The sequence below is a fragment of the Pogona vitticeps genome, chromosome 13 (genome assembly GCF_051106095.1).
Source record: "Pogona vitticeps strain Pit_001003342236 chromosome 13, PviZW2.1, whole genome shotgun sequence".
NCBI lineage: Eukaryota > Metazoa > Chordata > Lepidosauria > Squamata > Agamidae > Pogona > Pogona vitticeps.
In genome coordinates, this window is record NC_135795.1 from 11,653,855 (window position 1) to 11,681,552 (window position 27,698).

At 41.3% G+C, this 27,698-nt stretch overlaps 1 protein-coding gene across 1 annotated transcript in view; it reads right to left on the reverse strand.

Moving 5' to 3' along the window:
- Window positions 1-540: 540 nt before the first annotated feature.
- The window catches only part of OTOA (otoancorin), a 54,227-nt gene continuing 27,069 nt past the window's right edge, over window positions 541-27,698 (reverse strand). The window contains exons 17-29 of the mRNA XM_078381522.1: window positions 25,139-25,212; window positions 24,551-24,686; window positions 21,554-21,744; window positions 20,400-20,493; window positions 19,314-19,446; window positions 15,567-15,754; window positions 11,092-11,247; window positions 9,267-9,409; window positions 8,163-8,299; window positions 5,749-5,846; window positions 4,996-5,188; window positions 1,885-1,972; window positions 541-672 (exon numbers count right to left, since the gene is read on the reverse strand). Coding sequence (XP_078237648.1) covers window positions 1,893-1,972; window positions 4,996-5,188; window positions 5,749-5,846; window positions 8,163-8,299; window positions 9,267-9,409; window positions 11,092-11,247; window positions 15,567-15,754; window positions 19,314-19,446; window positions 20,400-20,493; window positions 21,554-21,744; window positions 24,551-24,686; window positions 25,139-25,212 — 1,623 coding nt within the window. The 3' untranslated portion in view covers window positions 541-672; window positions 1,885-1,892. The remainder of the gene's footprint in view (window positions 673-1,884; window positions 1,973-4,995; window positions 5,189-5,748; window positions 5,847-8,162; window positions 8,300-9,266; window positions 9,410-11,091; window positions 11,248-15,566; window positions 15,755-19,313; window positions 19,447-20,399; window positions 20,494-21,553; window positions 21,745-24,550; window positions 24,687-25,138; window positions 25,213-27,698) is intronic.

Here is a 27,698-nt window from a genome sequence, read left to right on the forward strand (position 1 = left end):
GAACTGTGCCACTGAAATTGCAGTCGGGAGAATTATGTTTCAATGCTTCCCCCAATGCATGGAGGAAATGTACATGATGACACATAATTGCAGAGACGTTATTGTTAACTATGAGATTTGTGACTGTGCAGAGGACTGCAAAGCCATTGGGAAAGGGCGTCTAAATTCAAATTCCTAACATTCTGAACAAATGGCCACAGTCTCTATCTCCATCTGTAGAAATATAAGAGGTATCTAGATTCACACATTAAGGTATGTCAGTAATGACGTGAGCTATTTCCACTGTAACACAAAAAATCTGGGGATGCCTTTGTTTTGAAGGCGTAATTAAGACCCATTAGCTTTACAAAAGACCTGTTCCTGGGAAGAAAAAAATCATATGACCAACAAAGTTCCCTGCGTTTTAACTAGGCTCTTCTTGATGGCTAGGCTATAGAAATATTAATGAAGAGCATGCACACTTCAAAGTTCACCATGACAGATTTTAAAGATTTAAACATAAGCCTATTTTGCGCTTTTTCAAAGCCTCATAGTGACCATCACTCCATCCATCTTGCAGCAGTGGCTGTTAAGCAGCTAAGAAATACCACTTGAGTGCATTCCCGGGATTCACTGTGTTTCTTGGACAGCTCAGCTCCTCCTGTGTCATCTAAAATATCTATATCAATGGGACTGGGGGAAAGAAAGAAAGACAAGATACAGAAAAATCAGTGTCTGAAACAGTTAGCATTTTAAAGCTGCAATCCTCTGGTACGCATTTGAATTTAAAAATAGCCAACCCCTCTTTTAAGGAAAACTTGGAGACTATATTAGGGAGTATAAACAAAGAGACAGGCATATTAAAAAGCACTCTCAGTAAACTACAATTCCCATGAGTCCTTGGGAATCTGAGATTATCCAAGACAATCAGTGTTTTGAAGCCTGTAAACCTATCTGGACAAGTCCCATAGAAGTAATATATTCCTGAATAGGTATGTATAACCTTGTGTTGCCCATTTCCAAAGAGTCACATAAGGATCAAGAAAAAAAATCTTCTTGACAAAGTAGTATTATATATAATATGTATATTTATGGATAGTTCAGTGAGCTAGGTATCTGGCCTCAGAGTCTGAGGTTCAAAGTTCTGTCCTCAGTGTGCATTTCAGAAGAGCCAGCCTGTGTAGCCTTTGGCAAGCTGCACACCTCCGGGATGCCACTAGGAAAAGGGAATGGTAAACCCCTCTGAGTATTCTCTGTTTAGAAAAGCCTGAAAAGTTTTGTCGTAAATCAGAATTGATTTGACGGCACACAGTTATTATATGTATATATATTTTATTTGTGTGTAGAACTATAAAAGAACTACACAATATAGCAACTGCACCAATAAAAGCCTTCCTTAAATACAAATGTTTTCAATGTATACTTGAAAGCACAAAGAAATTCTCAAACACAGTACAAAACCTTATTGTGAATGCAATGCTTGCAAAAAGGTGATGATCCTGGCAGAGAGAGATTTCAGTCATTAAAGACTTCCTCCTTGTTTCCCATAGCTAGTCCAGTTTGTGAGTAATCTAGTCCATTGTGTGGAAGCCATGGGAACCCCAGGAGGGAAGGAGGAAGTTTTTAATTACCAAAAAAATCTCTCCCTCCTGGTAGCATCATGTGGCAATTTTCAATCAGAGACGTTCTCCTTCTGCCCCACAACTCCCATGGTTTCCACACAATTAAAGTAATTGTACCCAAGTTAGATGAGCCACAGGACAGAAGAAGCAAGTTTATCATTACTGGGAATCTCATATAATCCCCTTTCCTGAGGTATAAGTTATACAACACAGTTTTAGTCATAATAACAAGCATATTTAAAGTTCAGCATCTGTAAAGTGCCCTGCTCCAGCGCTTGCTTACCATAAACTCTAACAGCTGTCATTGATTCGGGAAACAAGATGTAGAATGAATGCAGCAAGCAGACAGAGACTGAATCTAGAGGGTGCACCTGAGAAGGATAAGGCATTACAAGTTAGTAGCATGTTTAGTTCAAATTCACTCTTGACATGGGCAGATGCCAGAGAACTGTCATAGGTCAACAGTTGCAGCTAGGATGCAGCTGAAGGATTCTGCTGGTAGAGTAGAACATCTTCTTGATGCCCCATATTTTCCACACTATTTTTCAGCTCATTTGGAGGCGCAGAAAATTGCCATGTGCTATATTAGCAGGATTGTTCACAAACTGATGCAAATATACTCATTGTTCTTGTTTTTAAATATTGTCTTTTAATGATATAAGCAGCCTTGGGTCCTTTGTAAGGAGAAAGGGGTGGTGGTAAACCTATCTTAAAGAAACAGAATAATAAATGAAGATATACAGGTCAAAATGAGGAATTGGGGGAAATGAGAATTTTGGTCAAAAATAATTGGTCCCCTTCTGTACAAAATTCTAATTTTCCCCAGTTCCTCATTATGGCCTGTTTTTGCATCATTGGACTCAGAAATCACCCATTTTTGAGATTTTAATGATCTAATAAAACTATTACCCCTATTTATTTTTGGATTATGCGTTGTTGTGTGTATTTTCTCTAATACACACAGTGGGGTGCACATCTTTTCATTTTGCAAGCATTTTCCAGTGATATAATGGGCTAAATTAACAAATGAACTCATCATTTACTTACATCCCATTTATTTAGTGGGACTACTCTAATTGGGACTAACAATTAGATTCAGTCCAATTAATTTTTAATGCAGTTTACCTAGATATAGGCTTCTTTCTGCACACTTTCCCTTAAAGTACATGTATTTCCTTAAGGTACACATTTTCCTTAACTTGTGCACATTCTTGAACTGTGAAGCAAACATGATTTCCAAAAATGACCAGATCATGGTTTTGGCAGATCCATTCCTGCTCTCTTGAAATTTCAGCAGATTTCAACTTGGTACCCTCACACAATAATGCAGGCCTATATAGGAATCAGGGAGGTTCTTGTTGAGGAGACAAAACAATGATAAAATTAGCAACTCTAGCATGCCAGCTGGGGATTGGGAAGATCTCGATGAAAAAGAGATAATGAAGCTGACAGCTGTTTTTGCCCAACAGACCCAGAGCGAAAATGCTGGAAGCAACACCTGCGTTCTCCTGAGAGAATTTCTCTGCGGACTGAACAGGCTGCTGAGTACAATAAATTATTTGCTCCCGTTTGTACCAACCTGAAGAATATGCTACCTGTGGCAACACAACAAAGCTACCTAAATTCTGTTGTCCTTCCACCACTGGATAGACTTTTCTTATTCAGGCAGTCTCTTGAAAACTCACCAGCTACTGATGGTGAGAATTGATATCGGATGGATGCCTTGCTTCATGTTTTGTTGTTATGTGCCATCAAGTTCTTCTCTGACATATGGTGAACCAATCCTGACCTTCAAAATGTAATACTATTAACAGCCCTGCTCAGCAGTTCCAAGACAAAGGTGTGGCTTCCTTTATTGAATCAATCCATTTCATATTTATTCCTCCCTTTTTCCTGCTGCCTTCCACTTTTCCCATCACTACTGTCTCTTGTGGCAAATCTGGTTTTCTTATAATGTGTCCAAAGCACATTAACCTCTGATTCATTATTTTTGCTTCTAGAATGAGTTCTGGCTTGATTTTATCTAGAATCCACTTTGTTTTTCTAGCAGTCCATGGTATATGCCAAGCTCTCTTCTAATTCTGTATTTCAGATTAATCACCATTTCCCTGTCAGCTTTCGTCACCATCTTTTTCACCAATATACAGTATTTGGGAATAAAACAGTATGAATGACCTTGGCCTTGATCTCTGGCAACAGCTTAATTTTTAGAGCTTTCAAATTATGCTTTTAATTATTTTACGCTTTTACATTAATTCACTTGAAACAGTTGATCTTATATGCTCCTGCTTTAAATGTGCTCTTATTTTTTATCTAATATTATTATTAATCCCATTTTAGGGAAAAATTGATATATCATTCAAAAATTATAGAAATAAAATAACAATGTAGGGAGAAAATGTGTTTTTTTTTAATCTTGAAATTAACAATCCAAGTGAGGCTGAGAGCTTTTGCCCCTATCAAAATAACTATCCTTTCTTAAACAGAAAGGTTTCTTTTATTTGAGAGAGAGAGAGAAAGTGCATTGGGAGGGTGATTTTTTAAAAATCAGAGAAGAAACTAGCATGGCAATTGCCATAGGACTGAAAATCCACAGTCTCCACATGAAAAGTCTTTATCTCCATAGCTGTGCTTTCTGGTCAAGGGTCCTATGGACAAGTCATAGCCACAGCCTCCTCCTATAATACCAGTCTGTGGTCTTTTGGGAGAAATACCATACAAAAGGATACAAGAAGTTATGACCCCATTACTAAGTAGTGTATATTGTTGAGTGGCGTGCTACTTCCAGGATAAGAGGCAGGATGCCACTGAATCATAGCTTGGAAATGTGACCTGTTTGGACTACATATCCCAGAGTCCCCAGCCAGTATTAGCCAAGTTAAGCAGCAGAGCATGCAACAGGACAGCGATGGCGAACCTATGGCATGCGTGCCACAGCTGGCATGCGGAGCCCTTTCTGCTGGCACCCAAGCCGTAAGTCACCAAACTGCTACTCTCCCCCTGCAGCCAAACCTCAGGAGGAGGAGGCAGCCACGGTGCTGGCGCTTCGACAGGCGGTGGGCCAGGATCCGGAGCAGCTGGCGCTGGCGGCAAATTCGGAGTGGGGTCTTGAGGCACCTCCATGCCCAGGATTCCCCCTTCCGCTGCCACTTCCAGTTCCGCCAGTGCCGCCCCACCCCCTGCTTTTTTTCCCAGTTTCGGCACGCGAGCCCAAAAAGGTTCGCGACCACTGCAATAGGATGAGGTTGCCCATTGTGGAGAACGAAGATTCCAGGCTATCGCAATCTTTGGTTTAGATTCGACAGGGCTCTTCTTATGTGTCCAAGAAAGCGTGTTTTATCAGACCCAGCATATAACATATAAAAGCATACCAAAATGAGTTATTTTTACTCACTGTTGAGGGCTGATGTGTACATTGGTCTAACTGTACTTTGATCAAGGGGAGATTCTTCGAAGTTCGTTCTGGCTCCATCTAGTGCTAGCTGAAGACTCCGAAGCTGCAGCTCATTCAGGTGTTGACGCTGCGATTCTGTCACCACAGCTGCGTTTTCAGGGCCGAGGTTTGCTATTTGCTCTGGAGACAACTCCTGGACAAATGAACGGAAACAAGCATAGCTATTGGCAGAAAAAACAACCACAAGCTTTTCAGTTTATCCCTCCAGAGACATATTCTTCAACAGTGTTATGTCTCCAAAACCAACCAACCAACCAACCAACCAACCAACCAACCAACCAACCAACCAACCAACCAACCAACCAACCAACCAACCAACCAACCAACCAACCTTGTTTACAGTGACTAACAACCAAACAGAAGTCATTTAATTTGCAGCGTTCATACCTACAAAACCTAACTAGAGGATAAACAAACACCCTTTATTTCTTAAGACAGCTCTGTTTTTTACTTGCAAAGCTAGCATTCTGGTTGTTCCTGTCCTGCATTAAGCTAGATGTTTAATTTTAAGTTAGCTAGGCAGACCTGCCAAAATTATACACTCTGCTCTAACCACTGCATCATACTTTGATGTAAAGAAAGGCACAGGAAAATTACTTTACCACAAACGAAGGTATACTTTCATATGCTGTTTTGTTCAAAAGAAAGTACAAATAATGGACAAAGCAAGAACTGAACTGTCCTCGGGCTTACTTTGAAAATTTCATCAGGGATACATTTTATTGCTGTTGGATGGAAATAGGGCATCAGCTCTTTATTGACAGCTTTTAATTCTTTGTCATTTAAACCAGCTAGAGAGAGAGAGAGAGTGAAATCAGTAGGCAACCACATATTTATAAAGCTGAGTTTGGGGTTTCAGAACATTTTAAAGCTTCCTTATTCTTTAACTGATCAATACTTGATTCTAACATGTTTTCTGATGCCTCTGGGAAATCATGCCTCTAAGACGTTAAGGAGAGTGACTGCAATTAAATGGATGTTTGATGTGGAGCAGCTCTTCTAAAAGGGCATTTTATTCATCCAATTTTCATTTCACTTTGATTCTCTTTTAAAGGCAAAGACACCGTTATTGGTCTCATCCCTCATTATATCTAAGCCTAAGGGGGTGACTACACAGGTGTTCAGCCTGCTGTTTGGTTCACTTCAGGGATGGCCTGGTTTGCTCCTAAAGATGGCAATCAAACAATGTCTTTGCTGGAGAAAACCAGCCGGCCCACACTCTTCTGGCTCCTGTCTACTTTTTTGGTGTGGATAGGAAGTGTGCTGCTTATATACCACCCCAGAGCATTCAAAGCACTCTCTGGGCGATTTACAACAGAGACTATGCATCTCAGTGAGCTGGGGACTCAATTTACTGACCTTGGAAGAATGGAAAGCTGAGTCAACTCTGAGCTAGCTACCAGAGCCCAGGAATGAACTCAAGTCACGAGCAGAGTCTTGGCTGCAGTACTGCAGTTTAACCACTGGTTTGGTTCATTTCCAGTGTTGTGATCACTGGAAATGAAGCAAAAGCGAGCCAGTATCGTGACTTGGCTTAAGAAGAAAGCCACTTCAGGATATTGGCAAATTTTATACTTCCTAGGTTCTGTGGAAGGGGCTGAGGAAGTGGGGGAAAATTAATGGGGGTTCTGTTTGCTTTTCTCTTTCAAAATCCCCTCGTTGCTCTCTCCTGTCTCCCCCACTTCCATTTTCCTTTTATTTCTTTTTAAAATGATGCACCATACATGCAATTTTAATTTCACTTTTCATTTGCCAATAGCCTGAAGTGGCTCTCCTCTTAAGCCGTTCCGCTTGAGGTCCATATGCCATTTGGATGGGATGATCACACCAAAAGGCATACTGGACCTCCTGCTGACCCTTTTTGGCCTACTCCAGTGAAGTCAAGCCCTAAGTTTCAATGGTTTGGGAAATTCAATCATTGCAAATTCCAACGTAAAAAACCCAAAAGGAACTAGAAACATCCAATTATGAAAGAGAGACAAAAGGCTCAGGATGTATTAAAAATGTAGATTTATTTCACTTTAAAATCTGCCCAGTTCCTGGCTTAACAATGATCGGCAGTTTAGTGGAACTGTCAAACAGATTAAAATACTACTACACATTACAAAGTATTGCCTTTGAAGGAGGCCACAAACTGTCTGGGCTGAAATTTATTGGGCAAGTTTTAAAATGAAACAATCTACATGTTAAATACATCCTTTTGTCTCTCTTCCATTAAAACAATTCCAATATAAAGAGACTCAGTCTTTATCTTCTGGACTAATGTGTGGATCAAAATGTAGGCAATTCTTGGGTCAAAAAAAATCTATGAGCATGTATTTTAAAAGGCAAATTATTACAAATTACATTTTGATAAGCATATTTTTAGAGAAAATGCATTTAGAATTATTTAAGATGAGAGAAACTACTTCTAAAAATGAGTTGTAAAATACATATTGATGTATCAATTTTCATGCAGTTTTCTACATAAAATACATATTCATTTAGAAATGGGACAGATTAGATTTATGATTCAATATACAGTATGTATTACTGACATGGGTGTCAAAAAGAAGAATATAAAAATGGTTAGATAATGCTGATAAGCTTATTGATTTCTATGGGCTTCAGTCCCTAATAGCTGGCAGGACAGCTGAAGAGGCTGGGAGTTCGATTCCCCAGTGTGCCTCCAGGGAAAAGATGGGTTAACATAACAGAATTGACTTGATAGCACATAATGATGATGATGATTTAAGTCTTCAATGCCAGTCAGCCGGTGGCCACTTGTTAAACCTTGCTACAGCTTACCACTGCCAGATGCGAGAGGGATAGCTGACATAGGCAGATTTTTCCAAAGTATATAAAAGTTACATTTTTGGACTACAAATCCCAGAATTCCCCATCCAGTATAGCTAGGTTTTTGGTGTTTGTGCCCTGGATATGACACACACAAACCACCAGGATATATATATATTTACACCAATGAAAAATGCCTTTTTCTCCTAGTCCTCTTTATAGTTGACCCTGCATATAATTCCCAATTCTTTTTCCTTGAGTATTCTAATGCAGAGGTATGTGGCACAAAGGGAACCAGCTTCTTGAAAAAATAAAAGTTTTGGCTTTTTTACCTGCAATGGTACCAACCTCCTGCAGGATAGATCTGTTCCATCCTACAGCCATTCCAAACACAGATTCTGCCTTCTTTTTAAATCCTTCTAGGACGCTTCTGCTACACAGCAAAGAACCGATTCTTGCAATTACAGCACTACAAAAACGCCAAAAGGGAAATGTATCATATCCTGTCATTTTTTAAAAAGAGAGGTTAAAAAGACTGAACCATAGTCTTCGTGCTGCTTCATGCACAAAACTTTTCCTCCACAACCGAAAGGGAAAAAAAAACACAGTCTGATGAATCATGTTTTCTTTTAAATCAGGTGCATGTGTCATTTACCTGGGGAAGAGCTGGCAGCGGGATGCACTATGGGAAGAAGACCAGCCAGCAGAGGCAGTGTTATGGTCTGGTTAATGTTCTGCTGGGAAATCTTGGGCCGTGGCATTCATGTGGATGTTCCTTTGATAAATACAGCCTACTTAGAGCTTTGTATTCTTGAAGGCTACTTAGAGATTGTTGTAGACCATGTACACCCGTTTGTGGCAATGATGTTCCCTGATGGCGATGGCCTATAAGCAGGATCATGCACCCTGTCACACTGCAAAAATTGTTCAGGTAGGTTTTGAGGAACATGGCAAAGAGTTCAAGGTGTGGCTTTGGCCTCCAAATTCCCCATATCCCAGTCGAACTGAGCATCTATGGGATGTTCTGGAACACCAAATCCGATCCATGGAGGCCCCACATTGCAACCTGCAGGACTTAAAGGATCTACAGTACTGCTAATATCTTGGTGCCAGACACCACCACAGGGGACACTCCGAGGTCTTGTGGGGTCAAGGCCTTGATGTATCAGATCTGTTTTGACAGCACAAGGAGGTGTAATATCAGGTAGGTGGTTTTAACATTGTGTTTGATCAGTATACATTTCAGTACCAAAGAAGTCCATTTTTCCAGTCTGCAGCAAAAGTCAATCTATCTGTATTTTGAATTTAGCACTTTTAAAAACAAATCTGAAGAAATGTTTGTAAGAAACATTTTTATACTCATCAGAAAAGGCACTGTTCCTCCTCCTCCTTTTAATTATCAATAATTTGTTAACGGAAGTAAGAAGATGTCATACCTGAATTCAAGTGAATTTATGGATGCAATCTCTGTGGCTTCCAGTGCGCAAAGACTAGCACCCAATCCTGCCAAATCAAAGCTTTTCAGAGTATCCATCGTTTGTTCCGAATCTTCCAGATAGCCGTGTAAAATAGACTTGGCCTGAGGAGGGAGCAACGAAGCAAAGATGTAATTATTGTTCACTTCGATTGGAAAGACCTGCACCTGTTTGTAGAACACATAGTACATTATCACACAATTTCTTGTTTTGGAACTACAGTTCGCAAATAAATAGTGGGATGTTTTCATACATAAAGATAAAGGTGCCTTTTGGACAGTAAAGGACAAAAAGTGTTTAAATCTGGTGTTCAGATGTTATCCATTACAAATAATGGCATTGCCTGTAATAGAATTCCTACAGTATTTAAAAGTAATGATACAACTTGTAGTGTTCAGCCCTGCCCTCACCTGTCCGTCACAGATGAGCAGTGGAAAAGGAGCCAATGAGGGAACGGTAGGTGGTGCTAAAGGGGGAGGGGCTGGGATATAAAGGGGGGTGAGTGGGGTTATGTGAGTCTGTGAGCCAGTATGTCAGTGAGAGTAGGGTTCTGTGTTTCAGTGAGTTCAGTGAGTGAGAGATATTGACTATCAACTTGTAATTTACCTATTACATAAAGGTAAAGGTAAAGGTTCCCCTTGACAATTTTTGTCCAGTCGTGTTCGACTCTAGGGGGCGGTGCTCATCCCCTTTTCCAAGCCATAGAGCCAGCGTTTGTCCGAAGACAAACTTCCATGGTCACATGGCCAGTGTGACTTAGACACAGAACACTGTTAACTTCCCACCGAGGTGGTCCCTATTTATTTACTTGCATTTGCATGCTTTCGAACCACTAGGTTGGCGGGAGCTGGGACAAGCGACGGGAGCTCACTCCGAAGCGTGGATTCAATCTTACGACTGCTTGGTCTTCTGACCCTGCAGCACAGGCTTCTGCGGTTTAGCCCGCAGGGCCACCACGTCCCTACATATTACTGATCAAATAAACAAGTTTAAATTCAAAGTAACACATGTCTCATTGAATAATTGGTATTGAATCAGCAATACCTGGTGGCAGCAACTAAAGAAGAAGAGTGAGCACTTCCTGGAGGTCTGAGATAATTAGAGGCTTCAGTGTGCTCGCAACACAACTGTTAACACTGTTTAGATTTTGTTGTGTTTTGTGGATGGCAAATGTGCTGTGTTTTACTGCTGCTGACTGGCTTCACATCTGCTCTACCCATATATTTGTAAGGTAGATACCCAAGACATTTTACTGCCAGAGGTAAATACGAAATGGTACACCCTTATGATTCCTTGTACACAAATCAGCAATATTCACAGCAGGACAGAAGGCCTGAGGCAGGCCACACTCCACACAACTGTTTCCTCCACTACTTTGCTGCTGCCCACTCTCTGCCCCAGGGAGCTGTCTCATTCTACCCAACGACAGGGCTGGCCTTACAGTTTTCAACAATAATAAAGCAAAATGTTATCCCTGAAATGCTGTGTCCCTCCAGGGCTCTTTCACTCAAAGGGATGCAAATCTGTGGCGTGGTTCATGAAACATCTTGCTGTGTTGGGGGAAAGGCAGCACTGAACATACTGTAATTTTTGGCCCAGACAATACTGCTGGTAGAATTACTCAGAGCTTAGAAAAACTGACTTTTTTGGATTACAAATTCCAGATTCCTCCAGCCACCATTGAGGGTTGAGTTGTGGTTGGTGTTCCTGATGGAGGGAAGCACATTATGAAATATTTAGGAATCCTCATTCTACTAAACAATGGACCCATGTAAGACACACATACCTGCCCTTGGTTCCATTCCGTTTGCTGACTCAGTGCAGCGACGGTATCAATTGAACTCAAGTCCAGGGCTCCAATTTCAGTCTCATTTAACGCTGTAGCAATGCGGCCAAGGGAAACAATGTGATAACTCTTCCAGTTTGTCAAGGAGCCCCAAACCTTAACATCAAACACATTAAAAAAATCAACCCATTGCTGATGAAATTAAAGTTACTTCACCCAGAACCACATACGATCTCTTGTGGTTTCATGCCATCAAACTATTTTCAACTTATGGTGATCCTATGAATTAATGATCTCCCAAAAATCCCATTGATAGCTATTAATCTTCCAAACAAAAGGCTTCCTTTTAAAAGGTAACCCATATCATGTTAAATCTTCCCCTTTTCCTACTCGCTTCTAATCTTCCTATTGTCTTTTCCTCTCATGATACAGTATGTCCAAAGTATGATAGTCTAAGTTCAGTCATGTTTGCTTGTAATGAGAACGCAGAATCCATTTATTTGCTTTCCATGATCTCCAAAACTCTCCTTCCACACTACAGTTTGAATGTATTGAATAACAGAGATTCTTACATCATCTGTCAGCCCATTTCACACAGACTCTTGTTTGGGGGGCTTACCTATCACCATTGCCCTTGCAGACAAAAGACTCTGTACTCTTAGAACACTGAAAAACTGCCTGCCAGCTTACGGTCCATAGAGTTGCAAGACACAAAACCCACAGATGGTGTGGCTTCAGAATCAGATGAAGGAACTGAGCACCTCTCCACACACACCCCATAAACAACTCATGGTGAAAAAAGAAAAGGGCCTTGATTACTGTAGATGCTAGAGAGTCTTCAGGTCTCCTAGTGAGCAGAGGCCTCCTCAGGAAGAAATGCTTCTCTAGGGTTAATCTCTGATCATGATTTGATCAAGAGCTATGGGGCTCACCACTCAGCCTTGAGCTGCGCTCCCAGCAAAGGCAGGCTCAGATGCAATGTAGGAACAGCTGGGTCTCAAAAACCTGAGAGTTGAGAATAAACTGTTCCACACTGTCTATACATGTCCCTACCGGACCTTGCTCCTGGATCTCCCATTGCTGTGCCTACTCGTATTCTGGACTGTTTATGGCTGGGCTTTGTGTTTCTCCCTCATACCACTCTTGTCAATCTGTGCCAGCTACTGATCTTGAACTGTTGACTTTGGCGTGGACACTCCTTGTTGCCCTGAGGCCACGGGCAAGGCCTGCCTGTCTCTCAGTCCTATCTAACCCCTTGAAGGTTAGATTCCTGTTTGCATGCTTCTATGACATCAGTTGGCCATTAAGGCCAGGAAAGAGGTCCGTGATGGCTGCCTACACTCATCATCAGGGATGTCGGCAAGCCTTTGGGTCTGATTCCCAAACATGAGTCCGAGTCTTTACCAGCTCCCACGTCTGAGTCCCTATATTTTTTTAAAAGCCTTTTTCTCCACAAAAAAGGGTGGGTGGGTTCTGACTCATAATTCAAGTCCGAGTCATTGGGGGGGGGGAACCAAGTGGTCTCAGTCTAGTCATTGGTGTGATTTAAGTCTGACCTGACAGCGAGTCCTGCAACTTGAGTGTCCATTCTTGCACATAATAACATTCTCTCTACACTCTGCTGGCTTCTCCCCATTTTACAGGGTCTGATGCTCCTGTCATTTCCATCCGGCCTGGCCAGTCCAGAAACACCCCCTCCGGCTAAATGGAGCAGGGTGAGGCAGATGCCTCAGGCGGTGGAATCTTCATGCCATCTAATGGCAACAAATCACTACTGTATTTATTTATGTGCTGTTTGTTTGTTTTTCAGGGAACAAAAGAGATTCTTTCAGGATCTTCTCCCTGAGACACCAGAATAACTTAGCTGGCTGTGTGTACTGTGGATGCTGATGACTCTAGCTCTCCTTCTCATCGTTGGCAGAGGAAGCTGGGCAAACCTAGGAGCACAGCCCGGCCACGGTTATGGAGTGGACGGGGGCTAACAGGCTTAAATCTGAATCCTGACAAGACAGAGACCTGTTGCAAGGAGGGAACCATGATCGATGAGGGGACTTTCTACCTGGTCTAGATGGGGTCACATTCCCCTTGAAGGATCAGGTCTGTACTCTTGGTGTGCACCTGGCCCTGGCCTTCTCCATGGAGAATCAGACCTTGGCTGTGGCTGGGTGTGCCTTTTTCCAACTTAGGCAGATTGCATACCTTCATCCTTATCTGAATGGGACGTCCCTGATAGCACTGGTTCACATGCTGGCAGTCTCAAAGACAGACTAATGCTATGCTCTGTATGCTGTGCTCATTAGATGGATGGGGTAAAAATTGAAACAAGCAAACATCTTCATTTCAATAGATGAAGGGTGTTTGTGTGTGCGCGCGCGCATACAAGGATGGCATTTGCTGATCCATCTCAGACAGCTGGCCCTGTGTTGTATCATGTGCACAACACCTCTTGCCACCACTGTGGCAAAGAATCATAACATTGTGAAGTTGGAAGAGGGCTTAAATGGTCATTTAGTCCAAGGTGCTGCCCCTGTATGAGACACCTTGTTAATCTGCGCTGGCTACTGATCTTGAACTGTTGACTTGGGCATGGACACACTTTGTGGCACTGATGCCACTGGCAAAGCTTGAGCATCTGTCTGTCCTAACTACAGTGCTGTGCTGTCAAATTGCCTCCAACCTCTGGTGGCTCTTGTGAAGGAGCAGCCCCCAAAATATCCTGTCATTAACACTCCAGCTCAGCTTTGCAAACTCCAGGCTATGGCTTTCTTTATGAAGTAAACCCATCTCATATTTGGTCTTCCTCTTTTCCTGCTGCCTTCACAGTTTACTAGCATTACTGTTTTTTTCCAGCAAGTTGTGTCTTCTCATGATGTGCCCAAAATAGAACAGCCTCAGTTTTACCATTTTTGCTACTAGAGATGGTAGAAGAGATGAAAACTCAAAAATTGTTTAAAACCCTCCATGAAGGGAATACTACTACTACCTTCCAAGATAGTCTGTTCCATCCTCACCAATTCTTCCCATCAGTTTGATTTTTTCATAAAACCTGAATCTGCTGGTTTGGAGCCTATCCTCTGGGGCAGCAGAAACCCAGCCTGTTCCATCTTCCATGTGACAACACTTCAGATATCTGGAGATGGCTATAATATCACAGCATCTCTCAACTCACTCCCTTCCCTTTCAGATTAGGGATAATTTCTATGAGGGCAGAGAGTGCAACCTTTCATTTTTCTGAAATTAAGCATAACAATTCAGACACAAATAATTTCAGGGGCATGGCTGTGTCATGCATTTTGAGCCTAGCAGTGTAGTTTTGCTAAAAATACCTGCTTTGCATAGGATTATGAGAGGTTTAGCAAATTACAGAAGTAAGTACTGATCGGCCAGCAGCGCACAGCTGGTGCATGCTAAGCTTGACAGTAATTTTGCTGGGCTGCAGAGGTCACTGTCGAAGGAAGGAAGGAAGGAAGGAAGGAAGGAAGGAAGGAAGGAAGGAAGGCAGTTTTCTAATTCACGAAGCAAATCTGGTGATCAGTTCTGCCACTAGGATTGAAGAAACTTGATTTTGTTCTACTGTTGTAGCTTTTGATCTGTCGTGAGAAGAGTAGCAGCCACTTTCAAAAATGGCTTCTTAAAAAGAAATGGAATGGTAGAAGAGAGAGTCCTACAAGGCCCCAAGCTTGGTTTCATTCATTTCAAGTTTGCAGAGAAAGGAAGCTGCATGTTATTTCCCTAATCACAACAAACATTCCATTCCATGTGATTCAGGACCAGCTCTGCCTGAGGCAGAATGAAGCAGGTGGCAGATGCTTGGACGGCAGCCAGAGATAATGATTTTTTTAAAAAAATATATATAACACGTTAGTGTTAATCACTATTTCACACTTATGGAGGTTCTTTGGAATCAGAAATCTGTCTTGCCTTTTCTAAATATACCCAAATAGATAGCCAAGAGCAGTGTAGTGAGTAGAGCACTGAACTGGGACTCAGGAGACATGGGTTCAAATGTCTGCTACATGATAGAAACTAACTATAGGGGGGTGGCAATATGAAACTGCTCAGAAGCAAGTTGATGGAACACAACAATCAATAACAAAAATGAAACAAAAATAAGAGCAAAAGTTTGTGGCATTTTAAAAACTAATAGTTATTTTCAGGGTGAACTTCTACAGATTACATTCTACCTCCTCAGAAACATCCCATAGGGCCGCTAGGTCTCAGATCAGTGGCTAAAATTTCAAGGACATGTTATGCTTCCTTGAGTCAGAGGGGAGACAAACCTCTTAAGGATGAGCACAGGGAGGAGCTGTTTATGGCTTTAATCCACCTCTACCTTGGTGCCAAGGCCCACTGGCTCAGTGCGAAGGTGTTTGCATATATGTTGTGCTTCCACTGTACTGGTGCAATAAAAAGCAGGAACATGGTGATGGAAGAGAGCCTGGCAACCCTGCTTCCCAGCCTTTATAGCTGTCTACCTGCTTAGCTTTCTCCTTCAGTGCAGTCAGCTGAGATGCATTAAAACGGGCCACCGAACCAAGGCGTTCCACGGTTTTGCTGAAGGTTTCGGAATCCATGCAGGTTAATTCCCGAACTGACCAAAACATATTTGCTTCTGACAGTTTTAGAATCTCATCTGAGGAAGGTGCCGTGACTTCCGCACAATCTGAAAAGATCAAACGAACGATTTCTTTAGCCCTGTGGACAGATTTTTGGCCCAAACGCATTCCACGATCTTCATCGCTGAGTGGGCAAACGAAAATGAGTAGGGTAGCCATATACGTATTCTCTTGGAAGGACGGCGTTTCTGTACTTGAAGGGTTGCTTTTTGAAGACAACCTGAATCCTGAGGTATCTTGTGTTTGAAAGGCTATCTTGTCAATTCTTTGTTGAAAAGAAAGAGCCCTAAAGAAGGAAATGAGGAATCCTGAAGTTGCCCACGCATAGTGAGTTGCACCGCTTAGCGGGCACGCGAGTTACCTGACCACAGTCTTTCCCACTCAAGTGAGAGGCACTGCAATTCTGTTTAAATTATAAAAACAATTTCTAGTTTAGCATTTGTACACATGCATTAGCCTATGCCATTTTATGTAAACCAGTGTCTTATGTTCCTTTTTGGCATTGTGTCAGTAGCCACCCTAAAAAAGGGAAGCTCCTTTTTCCAAAGCATGACTGTTACCTATAGTGTAGAGTTAAGATCAGCCTTAAATGTTAGGGCCATGGATAGTGTTCCTCAAATCCAGAGAGGGCTGAACAGGCTTGGGAGACTCAATCTGAAATTCCTTCTTGGCCAGGACACTCACTTGATTGGGTCAGCCACACTCTCTCAGCCTGACCTACTTCGCAGGGTTCTTGTTAAGATAAAGCTGAGAGGCAGAACCACGTACGCCATCTTGATTACACTGGAGAAAAAAATGAGCATGCTGCAAACAGTACATAGGGATGTACTTCAACTGCTTATTTTATTTTATCAATATACTGCCCATCTAACCAAAGGCCACTCTGGATGGTCTACAACAAAGGCAAAACAATAAGCAAGGCATCTAACCCTAACCCTATAATCAAAACAACACTAGTAAAATCAAATACAGTACAACATAGTAAATATATTAAAATATAACAGCAACTACTCCCCTATATTAAGGAAATTTTCAAACAACTGGGCTGGCCCTATGATTGGACAACGTATGGCAGCTGCCCCGGCCAGGAGATATAGGATCTCAGGAAAGGACGATGCATAACTGTTCATTTGTTGCCACTGTGTTTCTACTCTCAGGGGAGAGGTATTTAAATGATTTTTCTCCCTGGTCTGCTTGGGGTACTATGCCACTTGACCTGGATGGGTGGGGAGGAGAAGAAGAATGGGATACTTTGCCTCAGGCAGCAGAATGACTTGGGTCCACTCCACAGAGCTATCATTTCTAAACGTTGACAGTCAGTCCATGCATGGTCTCAGAGCAGAGCTGCTTTGCTTGTTCTGCCTAAACATGCAAGAGATTTTAAATCTGACCATCCCCTGTAATAAGCCAGAACATCACAGCTGCTGCTAAGAAGCTGAGCTCCCTCTGATAAACAAATTACAGCAAGGATGCATCAAAGCGATTTTGTCCTTGGAACGGAAGCGAAAGGAAGGATTGGTTTCAGCCGGAGGAAAGCAGCAATGCAATCCCAATGACACAGTGGCAAGATATTGTTGAGCCAACAGGACAAGACGCATTAATGACCTCTCACATTCTTTCAGAAAAACCAATTCATCATCCACCAAAATGATAAAAATCATGTTTTCACAATCTAAAGGGCAGGTGGGTTTCCCATCTTTCCCTCTTTCATTGTGAACAGTAAGTAAACAGAGCTCTCATGCTGGGGAATATTGTGGGATGTCCAAATCTGAGCATTAATTTTATTTAGAGATGGGAAAGATTTGTTGTTGTGTTTTGTTTTGTTTTTTGGACTACTAGCTGCAAAGTCCTCCAGTGAGTTTTTGATTTATCTTCGAGGAATGTATGGGGAAAACCGTAGTTATATTCCTTAGAGCAGTTTGCAGAATTAAAAGGAGGGGGAGTGGAACAAAAGAAAAAAAAAGAAAATTTAAATGCAAGGTCAAAATATCATTGCATCTTAAAAATTAGAAAGATTTCCTTCTGTGAGAGACACCCAGGGCAGGAGTCGTCAGCGTTTGATCCTCTAGATGCTTCAGGCTTTAGCTCCCAGTATAGCTTTGGCCATGTTGGTTGAAACTCCTGGGAGCTGACATCTAAAATATTTGGAGGGCTAAATATCTGGAGGATCCAGTGCATGACTAATAGATGTGTCTCAAATCCAGTAGACAGTGGGAGAAAACTTCTTAAGTTGGCAGACGCTTGGGAGAAGCCTAAACAGCAAATTAGATGGGCACAGATGTACAGATATGGAATAATTGTCTGCCATCAAGTGAATTCTGACTTTTTCAGGGTTTTCCAGGTACAGAATATTCAGAAGTGGTTTACCCTTCCCTTCTTCTGGAGGTGTCCTGGCATTATGCAGCTGGCTTTACTCTCAGGAAGCCCAGTGGGGACTCGAACTCCCCACCTCTGGCTCCACAGCCAGAGACCTAAACCACGGAGCTATCTAGCCAGCTATTGAGGACTTAAGCCCATTACAGATACAGTATAAAATACTGGCTAGGAATTTGGGAAACTGGAGAATAAGAAGTAGCACTTCAGGTTCTGAGTAATCGTCCCTGAATTCAGTAGGATACATAGTGATTAAATCTTAAACAAGGAAAATAAAACAAGTGTAGTGCCAGACATATTTATTTCAACACCGAGTAAGCTATTTTTTCTAGTAATTCTAAATGATGTGTACACAAGCTGTCAACATTTTTTAAAAATTGTAAGCATAAATGGGGCTCTTTGGGGGATCCCACATGGGTGTGTTGTCGGGATGAATGTGGGTGGTTGTGTATATGCAGGGGCAGATATACTTATATAAACATACCTTGTTGGTTGTGAAGAGGCCCCCATAACAATTGAAGCTTCAGGTCTCTCTCTCTCTCTCTCTCTCTCTCTCTGTGTGTGTGTGTGTGTGTGTGTGTGTGTTAAATGTTTACCATTACCTTCTTTACTGATTTTCCATGGTCAAGAAGGAATTTGAACTCAAGCCTCTCGAGGCCTAGCCTGAGACTGTACCCACTCTACCCAATGGCAGCTCTAAGCAAACAAATACATTTATTAATTACAATGATAACTTCTCTTCTTCCTCACTTTATCCTCACAAAAACCCTGTAAGGTAGACCAGACTGAAAGAACAAGGGATCAAGGTTTCTCCCAGTCCTCTGGTCCCTCCCCACCCATTTAGCCCCTTAAGAGGCTAAACTTGAAGGTCAGAAGGAAAGGAAAAGAGTTCATTGACAGAAGAGCACACAACGTAGGGCACGAAAAACAGCTGAATCAACAGACATTGATTTGTGGCAGAGGATTAAGTCCAAATAACCATATTTATACACTCTAATACACTGTAAAGAAGAGTTTAAAAACAAAGCTCATATCTTCCCTTGATTTGCCTGTAAATGTGGTTTGCTTTCTGCAAACGCTGGACAGGTTCATAAGTAAACTCAGGTTAAGGCTTCCACTGTGGCGCTTACTTTGCATTTTGCTTGGCGAGATGAGCCAAGCATACTGATCCCAACAAAGCTGAACAAAGCCGTCCTTTGGCCCGCAGGACAAAAGCAGCAAAGAATCACTTACCATGAGTTAAGCTGGGTGCTCTAATTGGGAAGCTGGCATTGCGAACAGATTCAAAATGAGCCAACAGGAGCTCTTCCGACAGAGGGACCGGGCCAGAGGTCTTCAAAGCTATTTCCGAGATTATATCAGGAAACTTGGGTGGAGCAAAGGAGAAAGATAAAATGATGATTATCTGCATTGAGAGAAGACACTTAAATATTAAGGAAATATGATGAAAGGCTAGCCAGAAAGATGAGAGAGAAGTACAGTACTATAGTTTTCTAGCTTTATTACTAAAGTAAAATAAAGGAGTACTTTGTGTAATAATGTGCTGTCAAGTCAATTCAGAATTATGATACCTTGCAAAGATTCCAGATCATCATCTGGAAGTCAATTCTGGCTTATTGTGACCCTTTACAGAGTTTTCCACGTAGAGAATACTCAGAAGGGGTTTACCACTCTCTTTTTCAAGACGAGCATGCTGCCTTCCCAGGACTTTGACAATGGTGCCAGATGCTCACTAAGAACCAAGGTATCTCAAAAGCATGTGCTTTTCTTCTTTTGCATTAATCATCTACTCACCAGTGGTTCCCAACCTTGGATTCCCAGATGTTCTTGGACCAAAACTCCCAGAAGGCCAGGATTTTTGGGAGTTGTAGTCCAAGAACATCTGGGGACCCAAGGTTAGGATGCATTGATCTACTGCATCATTTAAGACCAATACATTTGTTCTTATCACAGAAATGCCTTGGTTTATTTTCTGGCATTATCAAACATCTGATTGGGGGGCTCCTATCTGAAGAAGATCTCCTAAATGAGGATACAAAAGAAAACCAAAAACAATTCAATGAGTGGGATTAGAGCATGCTCAGTAGTTACAGTGTGCTGATGGTTGGAAGATGAGTGGGGGGGGGAAGGAAAAGCAAGGTGGTGGGAGGGGAAATGGAAGGAAAAGTTCTGGAATAGAACATGACTCACTGGAGCTCCAAACAGGAGCAAACCATGCTTTAACCATAGGTCATTTATAATTAATAAAATTACTTCTTTGCCTGTCTCTTTGAATTTCTTTTACATGAGATTTCATCAACAACAACAAAAAAATTGTACCTTTTCAACAAGGATATTCAATTCTTCCTTCGGCAAAAGAGCTACAAACAGTCCATTGTCTCTTGTTGTTTCAGCCGACCAATTTCTAGGGGAACTGAGAAAATATTTCAGAGTATTATACGAATACAAATACTTAATTTCTTTGTAGCCAATCAGACTATATGCCTTTTTTCCCACCCCATCTAACAGGCAGGAATATTTTGGTACTTTTGTATGCAGATGATGCTGTTCTCCTGTCCTATACCCAGGTGGGATGCAAAGACTATTACGGACTTTAGGTGCTTATTGGGTGAAGGAGCATCTCCAGGTAAATGACACCAAAACCAAAATTTTAGTTTTGGGGAAAAGGAGAAAGAATTGCAGGTGGCAGCTGAACAGGAAACTGCTCAATCAGACCAACTCGTATAAATACCTGGGAGGAACATTAAAATATTCAGAAACATGGTCAGGCCACTTAGAATCTGTAGCTCTGTCCACAGAGGCATCTGCCAACCCTATTTATTGTTTCTCATCTGGACCAAGTGGAAAAATGGTGGCACCACCAATACAACAGTGTAAAGACAGGAGCTAAAGGACCCTTGCACAGGAGAGAGGGCGAGTTCTCACCTGAGGGAGCTGGGGCAGGGGTGGTGCTCCCTTCTTCCCGCCTCAGCTTCCAGTGTGGGAACTAAAACTGGCCCCTGGAGCCTCGCTCACTGGGACCAACATCCACCCAGAAGTGATGCTGGTGATGCTGCCAACATTTGCCCCTGGCACAGTAGGCTTGAGGACTGATGGAACCACCCCATGTAGAAGACCCACAACTGTCTGGGAGCACTGGCCCTCATTGAAGGGCGTCAGGGTGCTGGGACTAAGGATGTCAGCTCAGCCACCGCAGCAAGCACTGAACAGACAGTGAAACCCCCCCCAGCTCTGTCCGCTGTGTTCAATACACACAACAATCCATTCTGCATGTATTGCAAATCGAGGCTAATCCCCCTGCAACAGCATTAATTTCATGCATTTTATTGTTGACCTGAAAATATAGGGCCTATACTTAAGAACTGACTTTATTTCTAACTTAACTGAACATTTCCTTTAAAAAATTTACCAGGCATCATCTGTGCCTATCATTTTAGGATTTAAAGTGTGACCTGCACATATTATTCTCTTACCCGTACAATTCATGAAGCATATGTGTAACGTCCATCTTCTGTTCGTAACTGAGATGGGGGCAACGTTTGAATTCGTGGAGGGCTGTTACCATTGTCTCTGGTGATATTCCCTCACAGAAGAATGCCGGAGACAAGTGGCAAATGAGTTTCCCAAGCAAATCAATGTCATATTCGTCTGCAACCGAGCCATTCTGAAATGAAGACACCAACGTTTATCTGCATGTGATGGGAATCAGGCTATCGTTTTCTATGTACTCCACAGACACAGAGGCTTTTTACAGATTTTCAAAACAGTACAATAACAGATTTGTTATACTTCAACTCAGGACTGCCTTATAGCAACTCTAGCAGCCTTTCAAGGTAAGTGAGAGATTTAAGGAGAGATTTTAGGAGTTCCACAACTGTAGTGAGTTTCTGTGGCTGAGTGGGGACTTGAAGCCAAGCCTCTGGAGTCCTAGTTTGTTACTCTATCCGTTACTACACCACACTCAGTATCTTTTTACAGATATCCTGTTTCCCAGAAAAGACCTAACCTGAAAATAAGCCCTAGTATGATTTTTCAGGATGCTCGTAATATAAGCCCTACCCCCAAAATAAGTAAAACCCTGCCCTCCACCCTTGGGCAGCAACCAGAAAAATATAGCATGACTGTATTTGAATAAATGTAGATTGTTGTACATGAAAAAAAAGATATCCCCTGAAAATAAGCCCTAATGTGTTTTTTGGAGCAAAAATTAATATAAGACCCTGTCTTATTTTCAGGGAAACACAGTACTATGGCTATATTAGAAGAACAGTACAGCTTTCTGGTGAGGTCAAACCAAATATTGCTGCTTCAGCCAACATTTCTCAGATAACTTCAAATGTTACCAGGAATTGCGCTCAAAGACATAGCAAGAGTGTTATGACTTTTTCTTCCGTGTGAGGAAGATGGAGGCAATGTAGTTTCCATCTAGCTGAGTTGTTGTTGTTTTTTATTTTTATTTTGGAGGAGTTCATTTGGGGCAGTCCAATTAGCAGCCAAATTAGTATTACAAGCTGGCTGGATAGCTCAGTGAGTTAGGTATAGGTTGGGAGTTTGATTCTGTACTGTGCCACATATGCATAGAGCCAGCCTGTGAGGCCTTGGGCGGGCTGCACAGTCCCAGGACACCCCCGGAAGAAGGGAAGGGCAAACCACTTCTGACTCTGTTCTCAGAATTGGCGTGACAACACATGATTATTGTTTTTATTATTAGGTTAGTATGATTGTTAATGTTGTTTCATTTGTTGCATTGCACATCTTAAATGCATTTTTTTCCTGGAAAAATTGGAAAATACTTCCCATTACCCTTCTGTAATGTTCAGATATTGCATTTTGAAAATGCATAACAAAAATGCAAAAGATTAAAGACAAGATTTCCTTGCCACTTAGGACTAGCATTTTAAAAAAATCTATCCAAGTGCCTCTAAAACTCTTTTAAAGCACCTTTTCAATAGGTTATTGCATCCCCAAAGATACAGGTAATTATACTGCATGCAATTATTTACAAGTAACTGTTATGTATAAATAATTACATTTAAACTCTGATTCTCACACAGGAACCTACCGGCAAATTTACCCCAAGGTCAGAACATACAATATTCAGAGAAATTGCAAAAAAATCTCAAGAGTTACATCTCAGACTTTACAGTCCTCTGTTAGCATATTCAATGTTAAAGTTCATAAGAGTAAGATTAGAAAAAGTCTGAATGAGTATGGCTTGTTTGGAAGGGTTGCCAGGAGAAAGCTTCTTCTCTCTAAAAAGAACATGTCAGCATGGCTTGAGTTTACAAAATCACATCTGGACAGACCACAAGACTTATGGAACAATGTGCTTTGGACAGATGAGATCAAAGTGGAGATATCTGGCCAGCATGCATGAAAACCAAACACACCATATCAGCACAAACACCTCATATCAACTATCTAACACGGTAGTGGAGGAGTGATGATTTGGGCTTGTTTTCAGCCCCAGGACCTGGGCACCTTGCAGTCATTGAGTTGACCATGAACTCCTGTATACCAAAGTATTCTAGGGTCAAATATGAGGTCATCTATCTGACAGCTAATGCTTGGCTGAAATTGGGTCATGCAGCAGGACAATGATCCCAAGCACGCAAGCAAATCTACAACAGAATGGCTGAAAAAGAAAATAATCAAGGTGTTGTAATGGCCCAGTCAAAGTCCAGATCAAAATTCGACTGGAATGCTGTGGCGGGACCTTATGAGAGCTGTGCATATACAAACACCCACAAACCTCAATGAACTGGAGCAATGTTGCAAAGAAGAATGGGCCAAAATTCCTTCACAATGATGTCATACAGAAAATAATTATCTCAAGGAATTGCTGCTAGAGGTGGTTCTACGTACTATTGAATCATAAGGTGTACTTAGTTCTTCACACATGGCTTCTCCATTTTGGCTTTATTTTTGCTAAATTAATCATGACATGGTATAATATGTCATGTGTTGCTTGTTGTTCATCTGAGGTTATATTTAATTTTCAGACCTACTAAGAGGATGTACTTTCTTTTTCCCACGACTGTATGTGTTCACAGGTATTCTGTCACTGTATTTCTCATGCAATGAATAGTCAGATTGTAGGGGAGATCAGGGCAAATACTGAACATCCACAGTCACAAATAGTATGGCAAATAATCAAGGAGGATGGGCAAATCACAGATGTAGGACAACAGGGAGATTAACAGAGAGTGAAGTCTTACTAATCATTATAAATCTCTGCATCCCATAATTCCTACCAGAACAACTTCTGTGCTCTCAAGCAGTACCAGTAGAGAACTGTTGTTCCAACACTGTTGGTGCCACATGGACTAGGCAGGAAGAGAACGTTATGCCACAGTGTATGGGGGTGAGACAGTTTCCCCCTACATGGACCACAAGTTGCTGGTGGTCTGGACATACTGATCCCAAACACCAGATATACAACCTTAAATAAAGCAAAATGCTATTCTTACCAGGCACTCCTGTACTTTTTGCATAATTGCTTGTTTCTTCTGCACACTGAAAATGAGATGATCTAATTCAGCCTTTCCCAGGCTGGCCACAAAGGGGACACAGAGGGATCCTGTAATGTATTCCAGATACTCAGCACTAGAGGAGAAATTTATAAGGACAGGTTTGTCAGGATAACACTGAGGTCTCCAAAGTACTACATATGAAAAGAATGAGGAATTAGACGTATTAGCCTCAGCCTCAATCTGCAATTTGGATATAATATGATAATGATATTCTTTCAAGGTTGTAGCCAGGATTATATGAGAAGGATGTATGCAATATACTCAGAACTCATAAAAACTATATAAAATGCCAATAACTTTTATTATATGCAAAACCCTATCTCTTCATTAACAGAAGATGTAGCTTCAGCAATATTTATCTGAAACTCACGGACTGAATATATGAAACATGGCCAGAAGAAAAAGTATTCCAAAAATTGATGCTGTGAGGTTGTACTGTATTGCCCTTCATTTCTAGATTATCTTTCCATTGCATCATTTAGAAGAAAATAAAAGTATATTAAAAATATTAAAGGAATAACTTACGGAAGCACTGCAAAGAGGTAGGGAGGCATCGACGTGTTGGAGACTGTCCAGAATTTCCAAGCCAAACAATTTATCTGTAAGATGTACATTTTAGAATCAGCTTTGGCATTTGTAAATATAAAGCAACAACACAGAGACACACACAGTCAGAATTCTGTTTGCCCAGCTGCTGTTTGCCCAGACACCGGTTGCAGGTCCTTTTCTGTGGCTGCTCCAAAACACCCTCCTCAAGGAACCATGTTCACCCTCTCTTTTCAGGCAATTTCAAGACTTTTCCATTCTGATCAGCTTTTGGATGATTTATGCGGCTATAATTCTTTCATCTGTGGCCTCTGTTTTAATGTGCTTTTTTATCTGCTGTTATGTTTTCCTGTTTTTTTCTAATTGATTTATTGATTTAAATGCTGTTATTATGTTGTTTTCTCCTTCCTGTGAAATATTATTATAATATTTTACTGTTTTTGTACAAGTTTATTATGGCATTTAATTGGCTACCGTAAACATAGTTGAGAAGATAATCTAATTCTGCAGATAGCTCAGTGGTTTGGGTATCAGAGGTTGGGAGTTCCATACTAGAGATGGGCACAAAGCACTTCATGTCAGGTTGTCTTAAGTTGTCGGTGCAGCACTGCAGGTGCTGTGTGTTCCCTACCCCCCCCACGAGGTCCCCCACCACCAGCCAGCAGGCACTGCTTGTTCTTTCTCTGTTGTGCAATCTCCATTCCTGGAAGGAGCATGGACCTCCCTTCTCTGCCTCCTCCAGCAGCTGCCCATCCAGATGAGGAGGCTTGGCAGGGATTCCTGCAGCGCTGCCTGTGAGTGGGCAGCTGCTGGAGGAGGCGGAGAAGGGAAGTCTGTACTCCTGATGGGACTGGAAGATTGAGATGGGGAGGGAATGAGCAGTGCCAGCTGGTGAGTGGGAAAGCCACCAGGGAGTAGGGAATGTGTGGCACCTATAACTTAAGACAACCTAGCATGAAGTACTTTGTGCTCATTTCTATTCCACACAGTGCCTCCCTTGTCAGAGCTCTGTTCACCGATCCATAGGGTCCTTTCCAGCTCTGCAGTTTTATTATTTATATTTACCCTGAAAGATGTTTTTTAAAAATTCATTAAATAAAGTTTGGCTGCATAAGCCAGCATAATATAAACAATTTCAATTCAGGACATTGTGAGTATTATTCTTAAGAAGCTCAGCCTCAGCAACACAACTTTACCACTCCTCATGCCCCCTTCTTACCATTTCTATGTGGTGGTTTATTTTTTAAAAAACAATTTATTGTTCATTTAGCAATATGACACATAAATTTAATTTTTTAAAAAATGAAAGAACAAACAAGGGATTCAGCCAAAAGAAATTCAAGCAATTCAAAGGAAATCTAAAACATTCTAAATAATGTTGCAAATGATTTATAATCAAACACGTCATTTCCAGAAGCATTTTAAAGCCCAATTTAACATTGGATTAAGAATTTTCAAAAGTGAATGCACACAGTGATCCATAAACCACATGACTTTAATTTGACTTCAAAAACATCAGAGCTGAAACCAATACAAATTGTCAATGAAACCACACCTTAAGTACTAAAATCCTTGACGCTGAGTATTTCTGTTTTATTTTCTCCAAAATTTTGATTTTTTAATGCCTCAGTTGAAATTGTGAATAAATCTGATTCAAATGTCAGTAAAACAAAATTTTGGTCCATCCCAACAACTGAAAGAATGACTTATTTTAACTGGATCAGATTTTTGAAAAACCGGAAATGTTGCTTTGAATTTACATGTACAAGTCAGCCTTCTAGAGTAAATAAGACATGTACTGGTTTAGTCAGAAACAGAACTTGGAAACTGACTTTTTGAAAGACACTTGTTATACAGTTCATTGCTTTCATCCAAGCAGGTACCCACTATCATTACAGTACTATTGCTCTTACTGGAAAAATCATTTGCTGCCCTGTGATTTCTTAACCTATTGCATTGTTCTTACTCTTACACCATAAAAACAGATACGGTAAATACTTTGGGGGGTCCCTCTAATGTCCAATTCTGAGATTGCATCTAAATAATATTTAGACAAATACAAAAGATGATGCACAATACTTTCCTTGCTTCTTTTTTCCTTCTTAAAAGTTGAAAAATTCCTGTCTAAATCTGTTTTCAGTTCTTAATAATAACCATTTGCCATCAAGTCAGTTCTTCTCACGGTTACCCAGGTAGAGAATGCTCAGAAGTGGTTTGCCCTTTCCTTCTTCTGAGGGAGCCCTGGGACTGTGCAGCTGGCCCAAGGCCACACAGACGACCAGCCTCTACCTGAACCTCAGAGCTATCCAGTCAACTCCTTGTCAATAAACTGCCTTGAAAATGGAACGTTCAAAGCAAGAAAACATGCCTTTTAAAATCAACAAAATTATCTTTATTCCTACTGGCTATGTTTATTTTGAAATGCAACTATATGGCACCCTTGTTCGCAGAAATAATAATTAGTTATAGGTAACTGTGTTACATGTAACTTATTCCCAGCTCAGATGAAGACAAGGCGCATTGTCTATTGACATGTCTG